Source organism: Neodiprion virginianus, chromosome 6, assembly GCF_021901495.1.
Source record: "Neodiprion virginianus isolate iyNeoVirg1 chromosome 6, iyNeoVirg1.1, whole genome shotgun sequence".
NCBI classification, from domain to species: Eukaryota; Metazoa; Arthropoda; class Insecta; order Hymenoptera; family Diprionidae; genus Neodiprion; species Neodiprion virginianus.
Genome location: NC_060882.1, coordinates 8048171 through 8064239, shown reverse-complemented (window position 1 = coordinate 8064239; position 16069 = coordinate 8048171). Strand labels below are relative to the sequence as shown.

Sequence of the window (16069 nt, the reverse complement as noted above, 5' to 3'; positions counted from 1 at the left end):
CAAGACGAAAATATAATCATATTTCTCGTGTAACGATTAATAAAATCGATATCGAGATTAATTATACTTATTCTATATTTAATTTACTCGCAACTCATACAGCGAGCAAATCTTCACTGTCATTCATTAACGTTGATGAATCGATGTTTTGTCTTCTCACTTATTGCGTATTTGTTTTTTTTTATATGTATACCTGCTTATATCGCAATTATCAGCATCTAATTGTCAACGTTATAATTATCCCACCGACGATTTTCGAACTTGATAAATTACGCACGCGGATTTAATCTCACCGAATGAAAACTATCCGCATAACGTAAAGGGTCGTGAAGAATACAAAAGAAAAATTTCGCTAAATTCTGATCGTTAATAAAGACAAGACGTTTCAAATATCTCGAGTTATTTAACCGTCAGTTAAAATTGGGCACGGCTCGTTATCGGGTAGATTCGTTTCATTGCAAACCCACGCTAAACCGTGTAGGTATATTGTAATTTTCTGAAATCTTCGTATTTTCATTAGAATTCCCGCATCGCTTATTATTACCGCCGACAAATCAATCGCGTTTAAACAGCGCAAAGTCAACTTGTGCTAACTTCGTTATTGTTATCGTTTACCTTGCTCGTTCGAGTTTCGTTCCTTTTTTACTCCCACTCACTCTCTCTCTTTCCATATTTCGCCAATAGCTATACGCGATAAATCAACACCCACTCAAAAAAGCTAATACATGCATACATACGTGTAAAAATAATACACGAATCGTTGTCGTCGCATCTCAAGAATGAAAAGGATAAAATGAATAGTAAAATTATAATATAACCATCGAAATTAAACCGCGTGATGAAATGAGGTAAGAAGCCGTAAAAAAAAAATATTTACCACTCACGTTTACTACCCACGCCGAGAATATCTCTCTCTCTCTCTCTCTCTCCCTCCCTCTTAATTTTCTCTTTTTATTTGCAAATGTCTTTTACCAAGGTCAAAAGCTGTGACGACGTCGTTACAACAGCCAAGACCCAGAAGGGCTTCGATGTCCGGAGTTCTACGTAACGCGTACGCAAATATACACATATAATAATAATATATATATATATATATATATATATAATAATAATATATACGTATCGCAACCCATCTGTGCAGCGAAACTGATGTCATGCAAGATTCGATGCGTGTTTTAATCCCATTCTTTTTCTTCTTTCTGTCCTCGTGTAGTAGGAAAAAAAAAGAAAAAAAAAAACAAACTTGATTTCCAAACCAAAAATTTTGGATTTTTTTTTCCAAGTACCTAAACGAGAGAATCAAAATCCACAAATTCATTTCCGTTGCACTACCCAAATAACTGAATCATTGGAAATTATCCAGTCTGATGTCATTGAGTGTTCTGTGATTATTACCAACCACGATAACTACGCCACTATAAGTTTTCAGTGAAATACACGCCGGATAGTTATAACAGGAAGCAAGACTTAGTGCTGATTTTCTGTTATAACGCTTCGTATACAACCGGAAACATCCAGTGACCTTCTGGTGGTATCAGCATAATTTTATCCTCACCAATACGCGTTTCTTTGAGCGTAAACAAGTGTGCGAATGATGAAGCGAACCTAATGAAACTTGAATCTCTTGATTGTTGAACAAAAATAAATTCCGGGAAATTGTACGGCATGGAAAAATAATTCATACATATATTTGTAAAATCATCGTATTATTTATATCGTGTAATCGTTTTTCAGCACATTTTAGTGATGAGGAGAAAAAAAAAATGAGAAATGCAAGAGTTTAGAGACGTGAAAATTGACAGACACGTGCGCGTAAGCTCGCTAACTGTACGGATAAATGGTTAGTGGAGGAAAAGAAACAGCATCGTAGACCGCAGTCCGTCAATGTAATACGTAATAGAGAATGGTTTAATTGTAAGTGGTAAAGAGTGGTAAACCGTGTCTGCCGATGACAACGTCATTTCGGTCGGCAGCGAGCGAGAACTTTCCCAATGTCACAAACTAAACGGTTATATAACCGTTGAATCTTTCATCGACGAATAGTAGCGTAAGACTCTCGATAAAAAGCAACGTATTTATGTTAAATATTAATCTTAAAAGCCGTACAATCTTATTTTTAAACGGAATGAAAACAAACATTTTTTCAAATTTCTAAACAATTATGAAATATAAATTATAAATATCGCAATTATTATAGTTATAAAAGAACGACGAGGCAAGGCGATAAATAATACTCTACACAATACGGTCGAAGAGATGAGACACGAATTGATTGAAATTTTGACTTTGATGAAAATTTTGTGTCTTTCCGTTAAATTAAGTTCGCGATTTATATAAGTGTAGGAAATGTATACTAAGTGCGATCTAAGTATATTTGTATAATATAGATTATACAGCGAATCGATTGAAGAGTGAAAATCAGTCGGTGCGATTTTCGGGAACAATTCTAAACTTGAAAAATCACCGGTTGGCGATTTTCAAAAATTATACAACGCGCGTTGTTTACGAAGGGTAAAAATAAATGAAGACGACATCGTTTCGTAAATACAAACGATACTTTCGATAGGACCGAAAACTAAAATTTCTCACATTTTCTGTATAGTTTTCACATTATAAGAGCATCAAAAACGAAGATGTGTATTACGTACTGTATAAATACGGTATAATAGTGTGAGTAAATAAAAAGCAAAAAAAAAAAAAATAAGTGAACGAAAAAAAAACAGATTTGTTATTTTCTATGGTCGACAAAGCGTGAAATTGAGAAATAACTCTACGATTACGGAAGCGCAGAGGCATTGTTGCGCAATTGCAACCGAACTCGCTGACGAAAATCCCCGTATTATAACGACGAACCCGTCCGCATTAAATGACAAACCAATCAATTTCTTTTTTATCACAAAGAATAATAAACAATAACGCACAGTGACTGCGGTCATGCAACATTTTTGCTACTGCAAAATTAAGAAGGATTACAAAAAAAAAAAAAGGCGAAAAGGAAAAAAAGTTTCAAGTTAATATTCACAGCGATATTTCACCGCTGGCGAAAATCATCGTACATCGAAAAGTAATAAAAGAGTATTGTAATTAAATTTTCAATCGTATGCAATTAAGACAAAATTGATTGAAATTTCTTCGTTAAAGTTACGCTGATTCGCGCCGGTGGAAATCACTTATATACGATACCTTTATTATTTTTCTGTAACGTTTCGAAGCAAAAACTATACGCAGAAGGGTAATAATAATAATAATAATAATAATGACAACAATAATACGTTGTTTACGAAATAAACAGAAACCTTTACTCACCCAACGTATACTCGGCATGTGGAATTGTTGACACGTTGATCGCTGCTGAATCGTCTTCTGTCCTCAAAGAAGTCTTTTAGCGCGGTTACACCGAGTACAAAGATGACCGGTATCATGGCGACTTCTTTCCCAAAGGCGTTAATTGCTGGAATCCAATTCAGCAGGACAATGGATATGAAATATACGTTCGCCACTCTGTGAAACTGCTCGAGCAAATTTCGAGGCAAGAAACTCAGCGGTGTATATTTCGTTGTGCGTACTCTGGGGAAGAAAAAAAAAAAAAAAAAAAACAATGATAAAAGATTTTTCATTGAAATTCAATTAAACCAATGCTAATTTCTTTTTCTCGATAAACGAGAATGGTGATAATTATTGAAAGGACTTTCTCACGCGTTATTTCAAAGATGTGACTATTTTTCTTCGGTGTCAAAGGTCAATAATTAAAACGGTCGTTATTTTGACGTTTCGAGCCTACTGCGGAGGAGGGGGGGGGGGGGGGGGGGGAGGGCTTCTGATAATTGAATTAAGATGATAAACCGCGTATAGACAGCGGTCAATAAATAAGAACAGAACTTGAAGTAAAGAAGTCAAACTTTTGAGAAAAAAAATTCGGAACTTCAACCCCGCCCCGAAGCTCCTGTATAGTAATAGATATAATGTAAATTTCGTTCGAATGAAATTCCAGCATCGATTTCAACGACCACTAATCGATGTCGTATTCATCATTTTCCTATATTTTCATAATATTATCAATTTGTCCACACAGACATCACCCATTAATAACAATACACACAGCACAACATTTCTCACCTGTTATCCACCCTGATCCCATTCGGATGCTGAGTCTTTGGCGTTTTCGGTGGTACCAGGTGATTCGGAACAATGGTTCTTAGTCTCGGCTCTTCGGCAGCGGGTCCAAAACACCTTGCCCAAAGTCTTCTCCACCACGGAGGCGCGGCGCTACGCCTTATCGTGTATATGGATTCCGATCTATACGAGTACAGGGTGATTGTTTAATCGCAAACACGCACATTTTCACCTTTACCACAAACAACAATTAACGTGGTGCCCTGATAGATTTCAACGTAGACATAGATACACACATATATATATATATATATATAGAGACATCGACAAGTATCACGAAAAAGGGTTCAACAGCGGGAAAAACATTGGCGCAATGCCGATCCAACAAACCTCGAAGCTTGCCGCGAGTGTCCGCGAAAGGATGGGACCTTTCCGCCTGTTGGTGGTCTGGCATCTTCCCGATGTCCAGGAGGCAGTATGAAGTCGGTTTTCGAACCGACGCGGCTGTGTCCAGTGACGAGATGAGGCCCCTGAACGTCGACGACCTGGCCTTGACTGAAGGCCCTCTGGTGTCCGGGTTTCTTGAGGGCCGAAGGACGAGCCGCAGCCCCGGCCGAGGAAGTCGCGGTTACGAGTCCGGTCGCCAAAACACCCCCGTGACTGGCGGATCGAGCGTGGGTTCTCGAATTGGCGCTCCTCGATGCCAAGATGGCGCCGGGATTGCCGATCCCCGTCGACGTCATCGTCGAGGTTTGACTCGCCCCTGCGTTGTTCGATATCGTCGAAACCGAGCCGCCCGATATCGTCTGGTGTCCTCCTCCTCCTCCAATTCCACCTGCATAATGCTGTTGCTGTTGCTGTTGTTGCTGTTGTTGCTGAATCGACGAGGGCTGTGACTGGGCCGATAGGTAGGATGGACCAACGCCGCTTGCCGCAGCTTGCAATGCCACCGGAAATACGTACAGGGAGGCTCTCTGATCGTTGTCGCTGTTCGCTGCTTCCAGGACACTCTCGGACATACTGGCACATCTGTGGATCACGCAAAACGAACACGGTGTTTAAGGGGAAGAAAAAGCAAACAGTAAGCCGCGGAATGAGTTCAAGCTCGTGTTGTTATAGTCGTAGTAGAGTATAAATGGTACGGATTACGAGCTTGATTCAAAAGCTGCACGGAGGGAAAGGAATTATTCGTGAAGGAACAAAATTGATTTCGTTGGAGTGTCCGTTCGCTTCGATCTGGTATCTCTTACTTGCTCCAAACACAATGACTTCGATTCGACAATTGCGATTTAGTTAGTTTGTCAAAATGATTTAGTCGAGCGAATTCCTTGATTCGAGAAAAGCCATTCTTATCCTTTCGATGTATTTCCGAAATTGAGTCAACTAATTATATGTCATCTCGTTTTAAGTATACGCATTGTTCGTCCGAGTCGCGTGTTCGTTGACAGAAACAATTAAGTACTTCAAATAAAATAAATACACGATTCTAGTAAACGAAAAATTTACCATCGATCGAATTCCATATTCTGTTGATGATCTAACCGGAGCTACTTGTTTCGCGTATCTGGTTAAATCAGTTGCACTAATTTGTTTACGAGGTAAAATACACGCCACGTGCTTTCAAACCAGTAGAGAATATATTAGTTGTAAATTGAACTTTCTAGATACGAAAGTAGATTCGGAAATAGTTATAAAACAGGGTAGGCGGGCTGGGCAATCAGATACGGATAACGTAAGATAAATTTGTCGTGAGACCTATTAGAAACGAAGAAAAGATTATAAATACCAAGTAGAGTCGCGCTATCGAAATTCATACTGACAACAAATAAACAAAAACTATCGATACATGTTCAATTTATACTTGTATACTTGTAGAACAATAAGTTTTCGGGTTTTACCCATTAAATATCGTGTAAATTTCAAAAAATTTTTAGTCAACGGCATTACAAATATCATTCGAAGAATTTACTCAAATAATCTTATCCCTCCGTGTGTACTTTCTGATTTAAGTTTCAAAATACGCAAGTGATGATAAGAAAACTGTTACGTATGTGAACAAATTTTATATCCAGATGAAAATGTTCTTCGGATCGTTGCGAAAATTTTGAAAAATAACCTATAAGCTCTTTGTCGTGTTAGTTGACAAAGAAAACGCAAGAATTAAATAATATCTGAAACAAATACGAATCAACTGATAAAAATGGGATTTGGATTTTTATTGATTCTGAATTGATTATAAGAGAAATAATTATTCTACAGTAATTCGAACCGAAGAAATTTCTATTCAACTTTAGCACCATTAGAGATTTTTTTTTCCTTCTTACAATGTTCGAGACGAATAGAATGTGAACTTTGTACTACATCTAACGAAGATAAACCGCTTCGTAACACATCGCAATCTCTTTTCCCTCATTACTTTGAAAAGCCATAAAGAATATAATACATTCCACGATCTGTGAATTCGATCGATTGATCAAACCAATAAATTGACGCTGCTTTTCGTCAGACTTTTCAACCAAGTCAGTAAAGTCGCCGCTGGTTGATACAGGTGCGAAGTGTCAAAAACTCTCGCAAATATCTCAGAGAGTTTACATTTTCGAGTTGAGACGAATTTATAAAAAAAACAAGTTCGTCGACGAATTGTACAAGGAAATTTGATTTCAGCGTTTGGTAGATCGATCTAGGATGTCACTCTATCTACACCTATACTCGGAAAAAAAAAAAAAAAAAAAAAGTCGAGAACCGACATCAACGAAGAAAAATACGTCGTCCGCTTTACAGTTTTCTCGGTTTCCACTTCATTGAAAACTTAGACGTCGATGTATCATAAACAAGCTTGTAAAACGTTTCACGTTTTTTTCCAGTTGTACGTTCCCTTCACTGTATGCTGATCGACGATCTTTCAGCTGCGGCCGGTGACTCTACGCATAAAACATTGGTAATCCGCCGAAGGGTTGACGATGCTACCGCGAAAGAGATCCAGATGTTGGTTCCCTCCTGACTCGAGTTATGGACAAACAAAAAATGAGGCTTTGACTGTCTGAGAAAAGCCGGAAATCGAGGTTTGAACCGCCGATATGAATGTAAAAAGCTCGTCAATGAAATCGTTTGCATAGCTCGCGATAAATTCGTTTCGTTGACGGTTGGAAGTTTTAACGGCGTTACGCAGCCAGTCAAAATTCGACTGCGTTGCGTGTCTGACTGGTTTATCAGGTTTTTCAAAGTCTGGCAACATCGCGTCGCGTTATTACGAAAGCTTTGTATATTCACTTTATACACTTCCAAGATCTGTCGTGCATAAAATCCGTTTTTTTTTTTTTAATTTATAATCGAAAAGTAAGCCTAATACTGCAAATTCACGTTTTACGGATGTGATGCGCTGTTGCCACGTCGCAAGGTGTTGTGGTCTACACAGCTGGACAGAACCTCAGACACGTACACATTTTTTTATATAATTTTTTCCAATATCATGGAACTGGTGATTAATTCTGAAATATCCTTATCAATTATTATTAGACTTGCTTCTACTGCCAAAAAAAAAAAAAAAAATTTAAACGAAATTACAGCGTCGCTTACACTTTACAAAAGTTTACAGTGACTTTGAAGTAGTCTAGTTTTTAAAATATGAATACATTTTTCCTTGTTATGATTTACTGAATTTCGGACACTCCTGCAATTGTGAAACAACGATTTCCCAAAACGTTAATCATTACAATAACGTTACTAACTTCAGCCTAATCTTAAATCTACAAGCGAGAATAACATACTGGTCATCAGAAGCAACAGAGTTACGCTTTCCACAGTCTAAGATAAATTGAAAGATCGGATCTCTCCGTACAAATTCATCAAGTATAGATACCGTATCGCAATTGCGATCGATATTATCACAAACGATCTTGATTCTTGATTTTCTTTCAATTGCTGTGTTACATTATCAGGCTTGTTGTGCCAACCAGTAGATATCTCAAAAATTTAACATCAAATTATCATACGATTTTGTTTCATTCAATGAGTATTTTCGTTCAACAACGAAATTCAGCGAATAAATTCGTCACTCGACCTTTCGTTCGAATAGTTAATCGCGACAGTTTCAACCATTTCTGTAATGAGCTACATTGTAATTTTGTTTCCTTGCGTAAATCCGACGACGAAGTTATTACAGACCTGATAATTCCTTTCAGGATTAAAACGACACTCTGGGTTAATTTCCCCCTTCATGGTGGTCAATAAAAAGGGGCAAGAAAAAATTCCCCAACTTTTCCTGGGTAAAAGGCTACGTAACAGTGCCAACAAGAGTAAATAGTTAATGAAGCTACGAATTTATCGGTATTTAAAAATGTGGTAACACTCTGTTTAACGGCGACGGAAAGTAATTTTTATACAGCCGAGCTTGAGCGCAGAAATATTTTTATAAAATTATTTTATCACGCAAACGTTTACACGGAACATTGACTAAATCATTTTACAAAAATTTCAATGCAATATTTAGATCCATGCAGAAACTTACTTATCGAGTAGATGGAATATCTTTCGTACAGACCAGGACATCCCTTCCGCTTACCCTTAACCCCTGCGTCTCGTCCGCTCTATTTATAATATCTCTACGGATGCGCAGCGCTGATCGAAGAAATATACCCGGGAAGCATTGTTTCGTTTACAAAATTTGGAAAAATCTCTCTCGTGAATAGTAGAAATTTTTTCTACCGAAAAGCACTCAATTTCTCAACGCAATTTTTCTTAATTAAAAATTTCTAGCTTACGATTTTTTCGAATTGTGATTTTTCATGGTACAAGCTTAATGTTTTCTCGTTCATTTTCTTTGACAATTCAATGATGCCCTGACTTATCCCTGACGAGTAGCCACCGTGCCCTTCCATTCTGATCCCGAAAAAAGAGCGCCATCGATAGCGCAACATATATTTCACCCCGCTAGATATCGAAATTTGTTGTCAAAAAGCGTTTTTTTTTTTTGACGAGCGTCTTGTGCAACGAAATTATATGTTGAAGTCACTGATACGTGTATCACTAATTATTGTTTCGCAGTATCTCGTTGTCAGCACCAAACGCAGACAAAAAAAAAAAGTATATCATCACGCTGTATATTATTGTAGAAAAACGAGTTCGGTATTTATGCTCTATTAGCTCAAATTGCTTCGCGCGCATGTAATTATACTTGCAAACGGTGGCAAATTGTGCGCAGTATTAAAAATCATCATCTCGGCATCTCTCTAGAAATTATCAAACACCCCTAGCAGTAACTCAAATACTAAAACGGAAAAAAAGACCGGCCAACTGTCAGCAAGCGTTCAATCGGGAAGGAAGCGAAGCACATGATTTCGAGTCTCAAAAATATCACATCATTTCTGCACGCTTCTTTACGTGTCCAATGTATCGGACGCAATAAATCATTCACGTAATCTATCAACGCGGTTTCGAACCAATTTTTACGAGCTTGAAGAAAAGGAATGTTCGTTATACTAACATTGAACAAACATTTGGTTTACTTAAGAATAATTGAAAAGTAACACGTATAAAATAAATTACAACAAAGAACTAATTGTTAGTTGATTAGGTATACGGACAATAGTTTTTTTTAAATCGTAGTACAATTTCTTGTTGACCAAATGAACGCATTATATACCACGGAGTCGAAATTAGTTCCCATCAAAGCCTCTAATTATACCATATTTACGAAAACATATAACGTAAGAGGATACCATATTATTATTAACTATGTGCGATGACGCGGATATACCCGGGAGTTATAGGTGACGTGACGAAGTTAACACAGACAATAATCGCACACTTATAAACCTTGTTAAATTACGACAGAAATCGTTTTTGAGACGGACAAATCAACATTTCAAACACGCGCCGAGAAACATCCGTCCTAATAAATATACACGCATCGTGAAAATCACCTTTCGAAAAACACTGTTCAGAAAGTCTCCTCAGATTTCGTGATTTATTTTTATTACAATGATGATACGGATGTATGCCGAAAGGATAAATACATTGGATTTGTTTAAACAGGTTCGTTGAGAGGCTGATCAAACTATACACGTATTTTTCGGAACATATGTTCAACGCCTCATGACGAATGAAATTGCAATATATATTCTCGGACGTGAACAATATTCTGAACAACACTTTTCAAGGGGATATACAGCACGCCACTATTCTTAACACTAACAGTAAAAAACGATGAGGAGGAATAACGGAGTCTGTTCTCAGCATTTCCGCAAACTCGAAACTATTTTTTTTTTTTTTTTTATGCACAAACCAACGAAACTGATTTAAAAAATTCACACTTGATCCATATAATTATACATCATTCCGAGTATGGATTCCAGATCTGTAAACAATGTGATGTTCCATTCTTGCGTTTTCTTCTTCTTCTCTATTTCTAACGTACTTTCTATGATCCAATTTCGAAAAAAGAAAAAAAAAAAACGTACAAATGTGTATATATATATTATATATACAGTCAACTTCTCAACCAGTGAGTAACAAAACTAATATTTCGAAAAGAAAGTACGTGTTATAAGACAAAGAAATGAAGTGAAAGAATAAAAATAAAACACAGTGTAGAAAAAAGCCTGCGTAAATATATATACAGTACTAAGTACACTGCATAAGTATTTTTATTTTTTCAACAGTGACGATAAACGGATATTGACATTTATAAGAAAAAAGAGATCTCTTACAACCGACCGCGTAAAAACATTTTCCTAGACTGCGAGGACTGGAATAAGTAACATGAATAAATAACAAAACACACCACGTAATTTCGTCGAGCTCGACTCAATTACCTGCGGGGCTTTAATCGTTTCGTTCATACTTATTCATGCATATTACACATACGTATATAGAAAATTCATAAGGCTGAAGTTAACGACGTTAACATAAGGAAATATCTGGGATAAAATCATTGTTGCGAAATTTTAGAATGACTTTCAGAGAGTCGACTATGCAAAATATAAATATATTTTATTTATCGCGGTTGCGTTACTAAATTTCATTTTTCTTAAAGGTACGAAGTAACGATTTTTTCTAAACATCAATCGTTACAGCAACGTTAATAACTTCATTCTCATGAAAATTCGACCGTAACAGAACTTGCAATATAAATTTTCAAACTTTTTTTTCTTTCTTTTTCTCGTTTATACATCAACGATTCGATTCGCTCGCTAAACGAAGTACAAGAGAATAAAACGACACACAGCCGAATCGGTCGTACAATAATAACAAGTTTCACCGAGCGTTAATAAATATATAATTCACAAAGAGATGTCGGTGCAAGAGTTATAATTTCTCTGAAGTATTAAATTCTTCGGCGGCTTGCATAACAATTACGTGCTCAGCCGGACGGAACTGGAAAAGAAGATAGTGGGGAGAGTCGTTTAAACCGAGACAAAATTCGGTCCGGTTCATCCGTCTTCTGGCTTGAGATGCCCGTGTAAATATTTGCTACACATACGTGTGATTCGCCATGTGGGTACGTATAATGTGCCGGGTTGCATAATTACGCGCAACTAATTTCAGCAGCCGTCAAATTTCGCGGAAATATACATATATATATATAACATTACTATATGTGTGTGTATATATATATAAAGTCAAACTTTCGAGTTAGGTAAGGATATCTTACGCCAAGGACGAGGAGGAGAAGGTAGATCGACGACGATATCTGCTTGCGGATACGAAGATGGGTCGCAGCAAAATCATTGCAAGAAAGTGAGTAGCGGCAATTGGAAATTGAATTTATCGTGATCGATGAAACATAAAACAAGTTTTTCCATTTTTTTAAATCCAAAAAGTGTAGCCGAAATGAATAGTGAATGCACTTCACTTCCGTATTGCGGTTCTTTCGACATACATGTGTATATATATATATATATACATCCTTATATATATATATATCCTTGCTCCAGTTATTATTCGTTCTACCAATCGTAACCGGACGGTAAAACTTGTGTAGTGTTGTTAGTATGTTAATTCGAGAATTAAGAGAACATCAGACTTAAAGCGTGACGATAAAATCGCGGGGAGGGAAAGAAATAAAGATAAATTACCGGGATGTTCTATGAGAGTAAAGTTAGTAACGTTAATACAAGGAAATATTAAGAAAAAATCGTTATCGCGCAATTTCAGAATGCACTTTCAAGGAGTTGGCTTTGCAGAATGTGAGTATATTTTATTTATCACGGTTGATTTACGAAACTTCACATTCTAAACATGAATCGTTACAGTAACGTTTCTGACTTTATCCTCGTGATCTTTCTTGCTTATTGTGCATCACACGTACATCCACGAAAAGAAAGCAGTTCTTGTTTTGAAAATTTCGAATTTCGCTTTCAAGTTTCGAGATAACAAAAGAGGCGACACGTTTTAGCCGGAAGGAAAACTGCAATCGTCATTCTCTCCGCTTAGCCCAAGGAGGATTATTACATTACTATGTGGCCCAACCGCAGATCCATTTTCGCAATACTTTGAGTCAAATCAGCGATGCTTGCTGCTTTCCCTTTTCATTTCGAAAATTTGTCAGTCTACAAGCTGAATCAAAGAAACGCGACACCGTCGACATTTACAATTGCGGTATTTGTATTAAAACAAGAGAAAGAAACCGAGCATTAGTCGCATATTTTCATTAGTATAAAAGAATAATTTTCTCGGAAGTAGCTTTGCAGCCTCGGCTTATCGTCGGAAAGTATCAAGTTTACCTCGTAAAACGTGAAATTCACTAAAATCACTTTACTGTCATTGTCGCAACGACTCGTCGACGTCTCTGTTAAAAAGCTCTAAATACGATTAAAACGAGAAAGCTTGGTTTTTCAACACTCAAAAGGTAGCTCACATAAATTTTGCCACGCAGAGTATGACCGTCGGACTCTTCCCAATAACGGTGCAGCCTCTCTCTGTCTCTTTCTCTCTCTCTGAAATAATATCCACGAACTAGGTCTGCCTACAAACGCAGCGTTTTAAGAGAATGCCAAAGTCAAACTTTACCGACCGAGTAAAACGTCACTTATTTTCACTATAATCAAACCCTGTGCAGCATCCATCGATGTCGAAACACTGCAGTCAGCGAAATTCCGCATGCTACGTCGGATAATACCGTGTAAAAACTTTTTCTTTTCAAAATTTATTCTGCAATGAAATCTGTTATGATGTTAGGCTTTCAAGATAGTAAAAATAAGTGACTTTGAACTCGGTCGGTAAAGACGATGACCGTAGCATCCTCATAACGCGATGCGAAGTTTATTTGCCCTACTTTTTTCTCACACTTCTTTCCGCGGAATCTGTGCTCTCTGAGTTTAGTTACTCATCGAGTAACCCCGGCCGACTTACTTTTTTCCGTTAACTCGTGGAAACGGATAAATTCACCGCTTTGTTTACACCGAGAAAGCCGAAGGCATTAATTTTTCTGTGGATACGCTATGAGAAACATCCGAAAGCGTCGCTCTCACGTTTCGAACAAGCGTTAAGCGTCGATTCGGAGGCTGCGTGGCTTGGACCAAAGATCCGTCCGTCGAGAGGCGACGGATTTTTCAAATTGAAGCGAAACATCTGGCCGGGAATTGGCCAATCTTCGACAGCGTAGGCGCGTGGCGTTTGCCGAGAAGACGCCTCTCTTCGACAGATAGAATAGAGACGAATCTCGCGCGGTTTAAAGTTTCTCGTTACAAGATATCATATATGTACTCACATTTTTCCAGGCTTACAACACTTCCACGTGGCCTCAGTAATTCCCTCGAGTGTAAATAAAACCAGCGACTTTTACTCGGCCGGGATGAACATCTTTCCAGTGATGATAGCAATATCAATCGGTGTAGGATAACAGCTGCGGCATGAAAAACACCGTCTCACTGACACAATTTCAAATAATTTCCCCCAAAAGCGAATCTGTAATGCACCCACTGCACGCATAACTCGCAGCTGCATCCGAACTAATATATTCGTTTACCCACTCCTATTCACATTCCTAACGATATAACCACGCTTCAAATTTCACAATCACCCGCACTCTCGCTGATTCTAACCCCGTTTCTGTCCCTCCGTAATTTTATACATAATCTGTGAAACGTGGACCGCCTGTTTACTTGAGAAACGCGTACAAACTTTGTTTTGCCTCTCTTTTTACATTCTCCCGCTAAGACACTGGACACGTACTTTTCTTCGCGACACTTTTTCACGCGTAATAAACGCGAGCTTCACTCGCCCTATAAATTAACAACAAACAAGTTTATTGTAAATAGAAGGAATGTTTGGGGAAAGAAAACCTCAGCGTGACCACGCACACGCGCACACCTGGCTCGCAGCTCAGAGGCGAGTGAACTGACTTCGCGGCGCGGGAGCAGCGCCACCTGCCGGATTTAGTATCGCAATTCTGCCAACCCAACCGGTTTTTTTTCACCCTAGGAACCATGCTACGGGTGTCGCCGCAGTAAGGAACTGGGGATTTCACTCACCAGCTGTTATTTGTGTACGAGAACAGCTCGAACGATCTACGAAGAATATAAAATTCGTTGTCCCTGATTACTCACAACAATTTCAGAGTTTTTCCTCGCCTGATGTAAACTTTCGAAGCATAGTTGTTCCGTATTATATGCGTTTACTTTGTGCGTTCGTCATCGATTTATTGTACGCTTAACTGTATATTTCAAAAACTTATTATCTTAATTTGATTCCTCTGAACAGGTCAAAAGGAACTATGCGCTATATATTATCCATGATCGAGGCTGTTGAGCTAATTATCTGTACAAAATCATCAACTGCGTATCGTTGATGTTGACGAATTCAGCTGCCCTTAGTAATACGGCCATGACCTTGAACGAGGTGAATTCCACCACGTGACAAGCGAGGCATCTGACAGACACCAGGCAGGCTGGAGATAATTAATTACTTTGTGATTTTCGTAAACAAGCACTCGTCGGTTTATCCAGTGTATTGTTTTCCGTCTCGAGCGGTGAAAATCGTTGCATTACGCACAGATATCATATGCGAGTATAATATTGTAGGCGTGAATATAGGTTTCTCGAATATTTTTAGGTGCCGATAATGTTCCATCTGCGCAGTACAGATACGCATGGAATGCAGAAAGCCGCCGGCTAGAATATGCATGTATGCAGTATGTTATGCACGTGGTGCAACCGATATTCTTGAAAATTCACCAACTGGCAATGAGTCATTTTTCACGCAGATTCGGATTTTGAGGATGCCTCGGTCGGCTTCGGTATTGTATTTGAAAAAAATGTTGACACGTCGTGATGATAAATAAATAAATTTTTAATACTTTACTGCATATACATGTACGTATGTACATACCTTTGTATGGAAGCTGTTCGATTATCTCGAACGTAACGTAGGAACGTCTGATGAAATAAACTCAATCGGGGGGCTTGGAATTTAAGATTTGAAATAATTGATAAGTCCGGCAAGCATTATATGCTATCACCTATTCGAAATTGGAACATCGAATCGTTCGTATTAATTCTTCTTCTTTGTTCGATAACGGACTGAATGAGATCAAAGTAGATATGAGAATATAAGGAATTTTGACTTTCAAACATGTGCAATGAAATGTTGCTCTTTGTTGGTTTCACTTCACGGAAAAGCCAGCTGATCTAGGTATATTGGTGATTAAAAGATTGCGGATACGGATAACCGTAAATCATAGAGATAATAAGGTGGGCAAGATGCAAAAAAATAATGGAAAGGTCATGCGGCTAGAAAGAAAGAAAATTGAGATATGTTACCACCATTTATCCTTATTTGCACGCGCATTTACGCATGCGTCAGAATAGGATAAGAATAATGGCCTATTCAAATCTGCTTACGTTAACTTTGCAATATTCCGCGAATAATTTTACTCTATTTGATACATAAATGTATGGAGATTCCTCGATTTTCTCTCTTCTTTATCGGCGAACAGGCTACACTAGAGCCCTTTCAG

General features: G+C 38.0%; 1 protein-coding gene across 3 annotated transcripts in view; it reads right to left on the bottom strand.

Annotated features, from left to right (window-relative positions):
* The window catches only part of LOC124307866 (phospholipid-transporting ATPase VD), a 62400-nt gene extending 47969 nt beyond the window's left edge, over positions 1-14431 (bottom strand). For all 3 annotated transcript variants that reach the window (XM_046770018.1, XM_046770020.1, XM_046770019.1), the window contains exons 1-4: positions 13823-14431; positions 4504-5142; positions 4117-4296; positions 3307-3567 (exon numbers count right to left, since the gene is read on the bottom strand). In XM_046770018.1, the coding sequence (XP_046625974.1) occupies positions 3307-3567; positions 4117-4296; positions 4504-5132 (1070 nt within the window). In that variant the 5' untranslated portion in view covers positions 5133-5142; positions 13823-14431. The remainder of the gene's footprint in view (positions 1-3306; positions 3568-4116; positions 4297-4503; positions 5143-13822) is intronic.
* Between the last annotated feature and the right edge of the window lie 1638 nt (positions 14432-16069).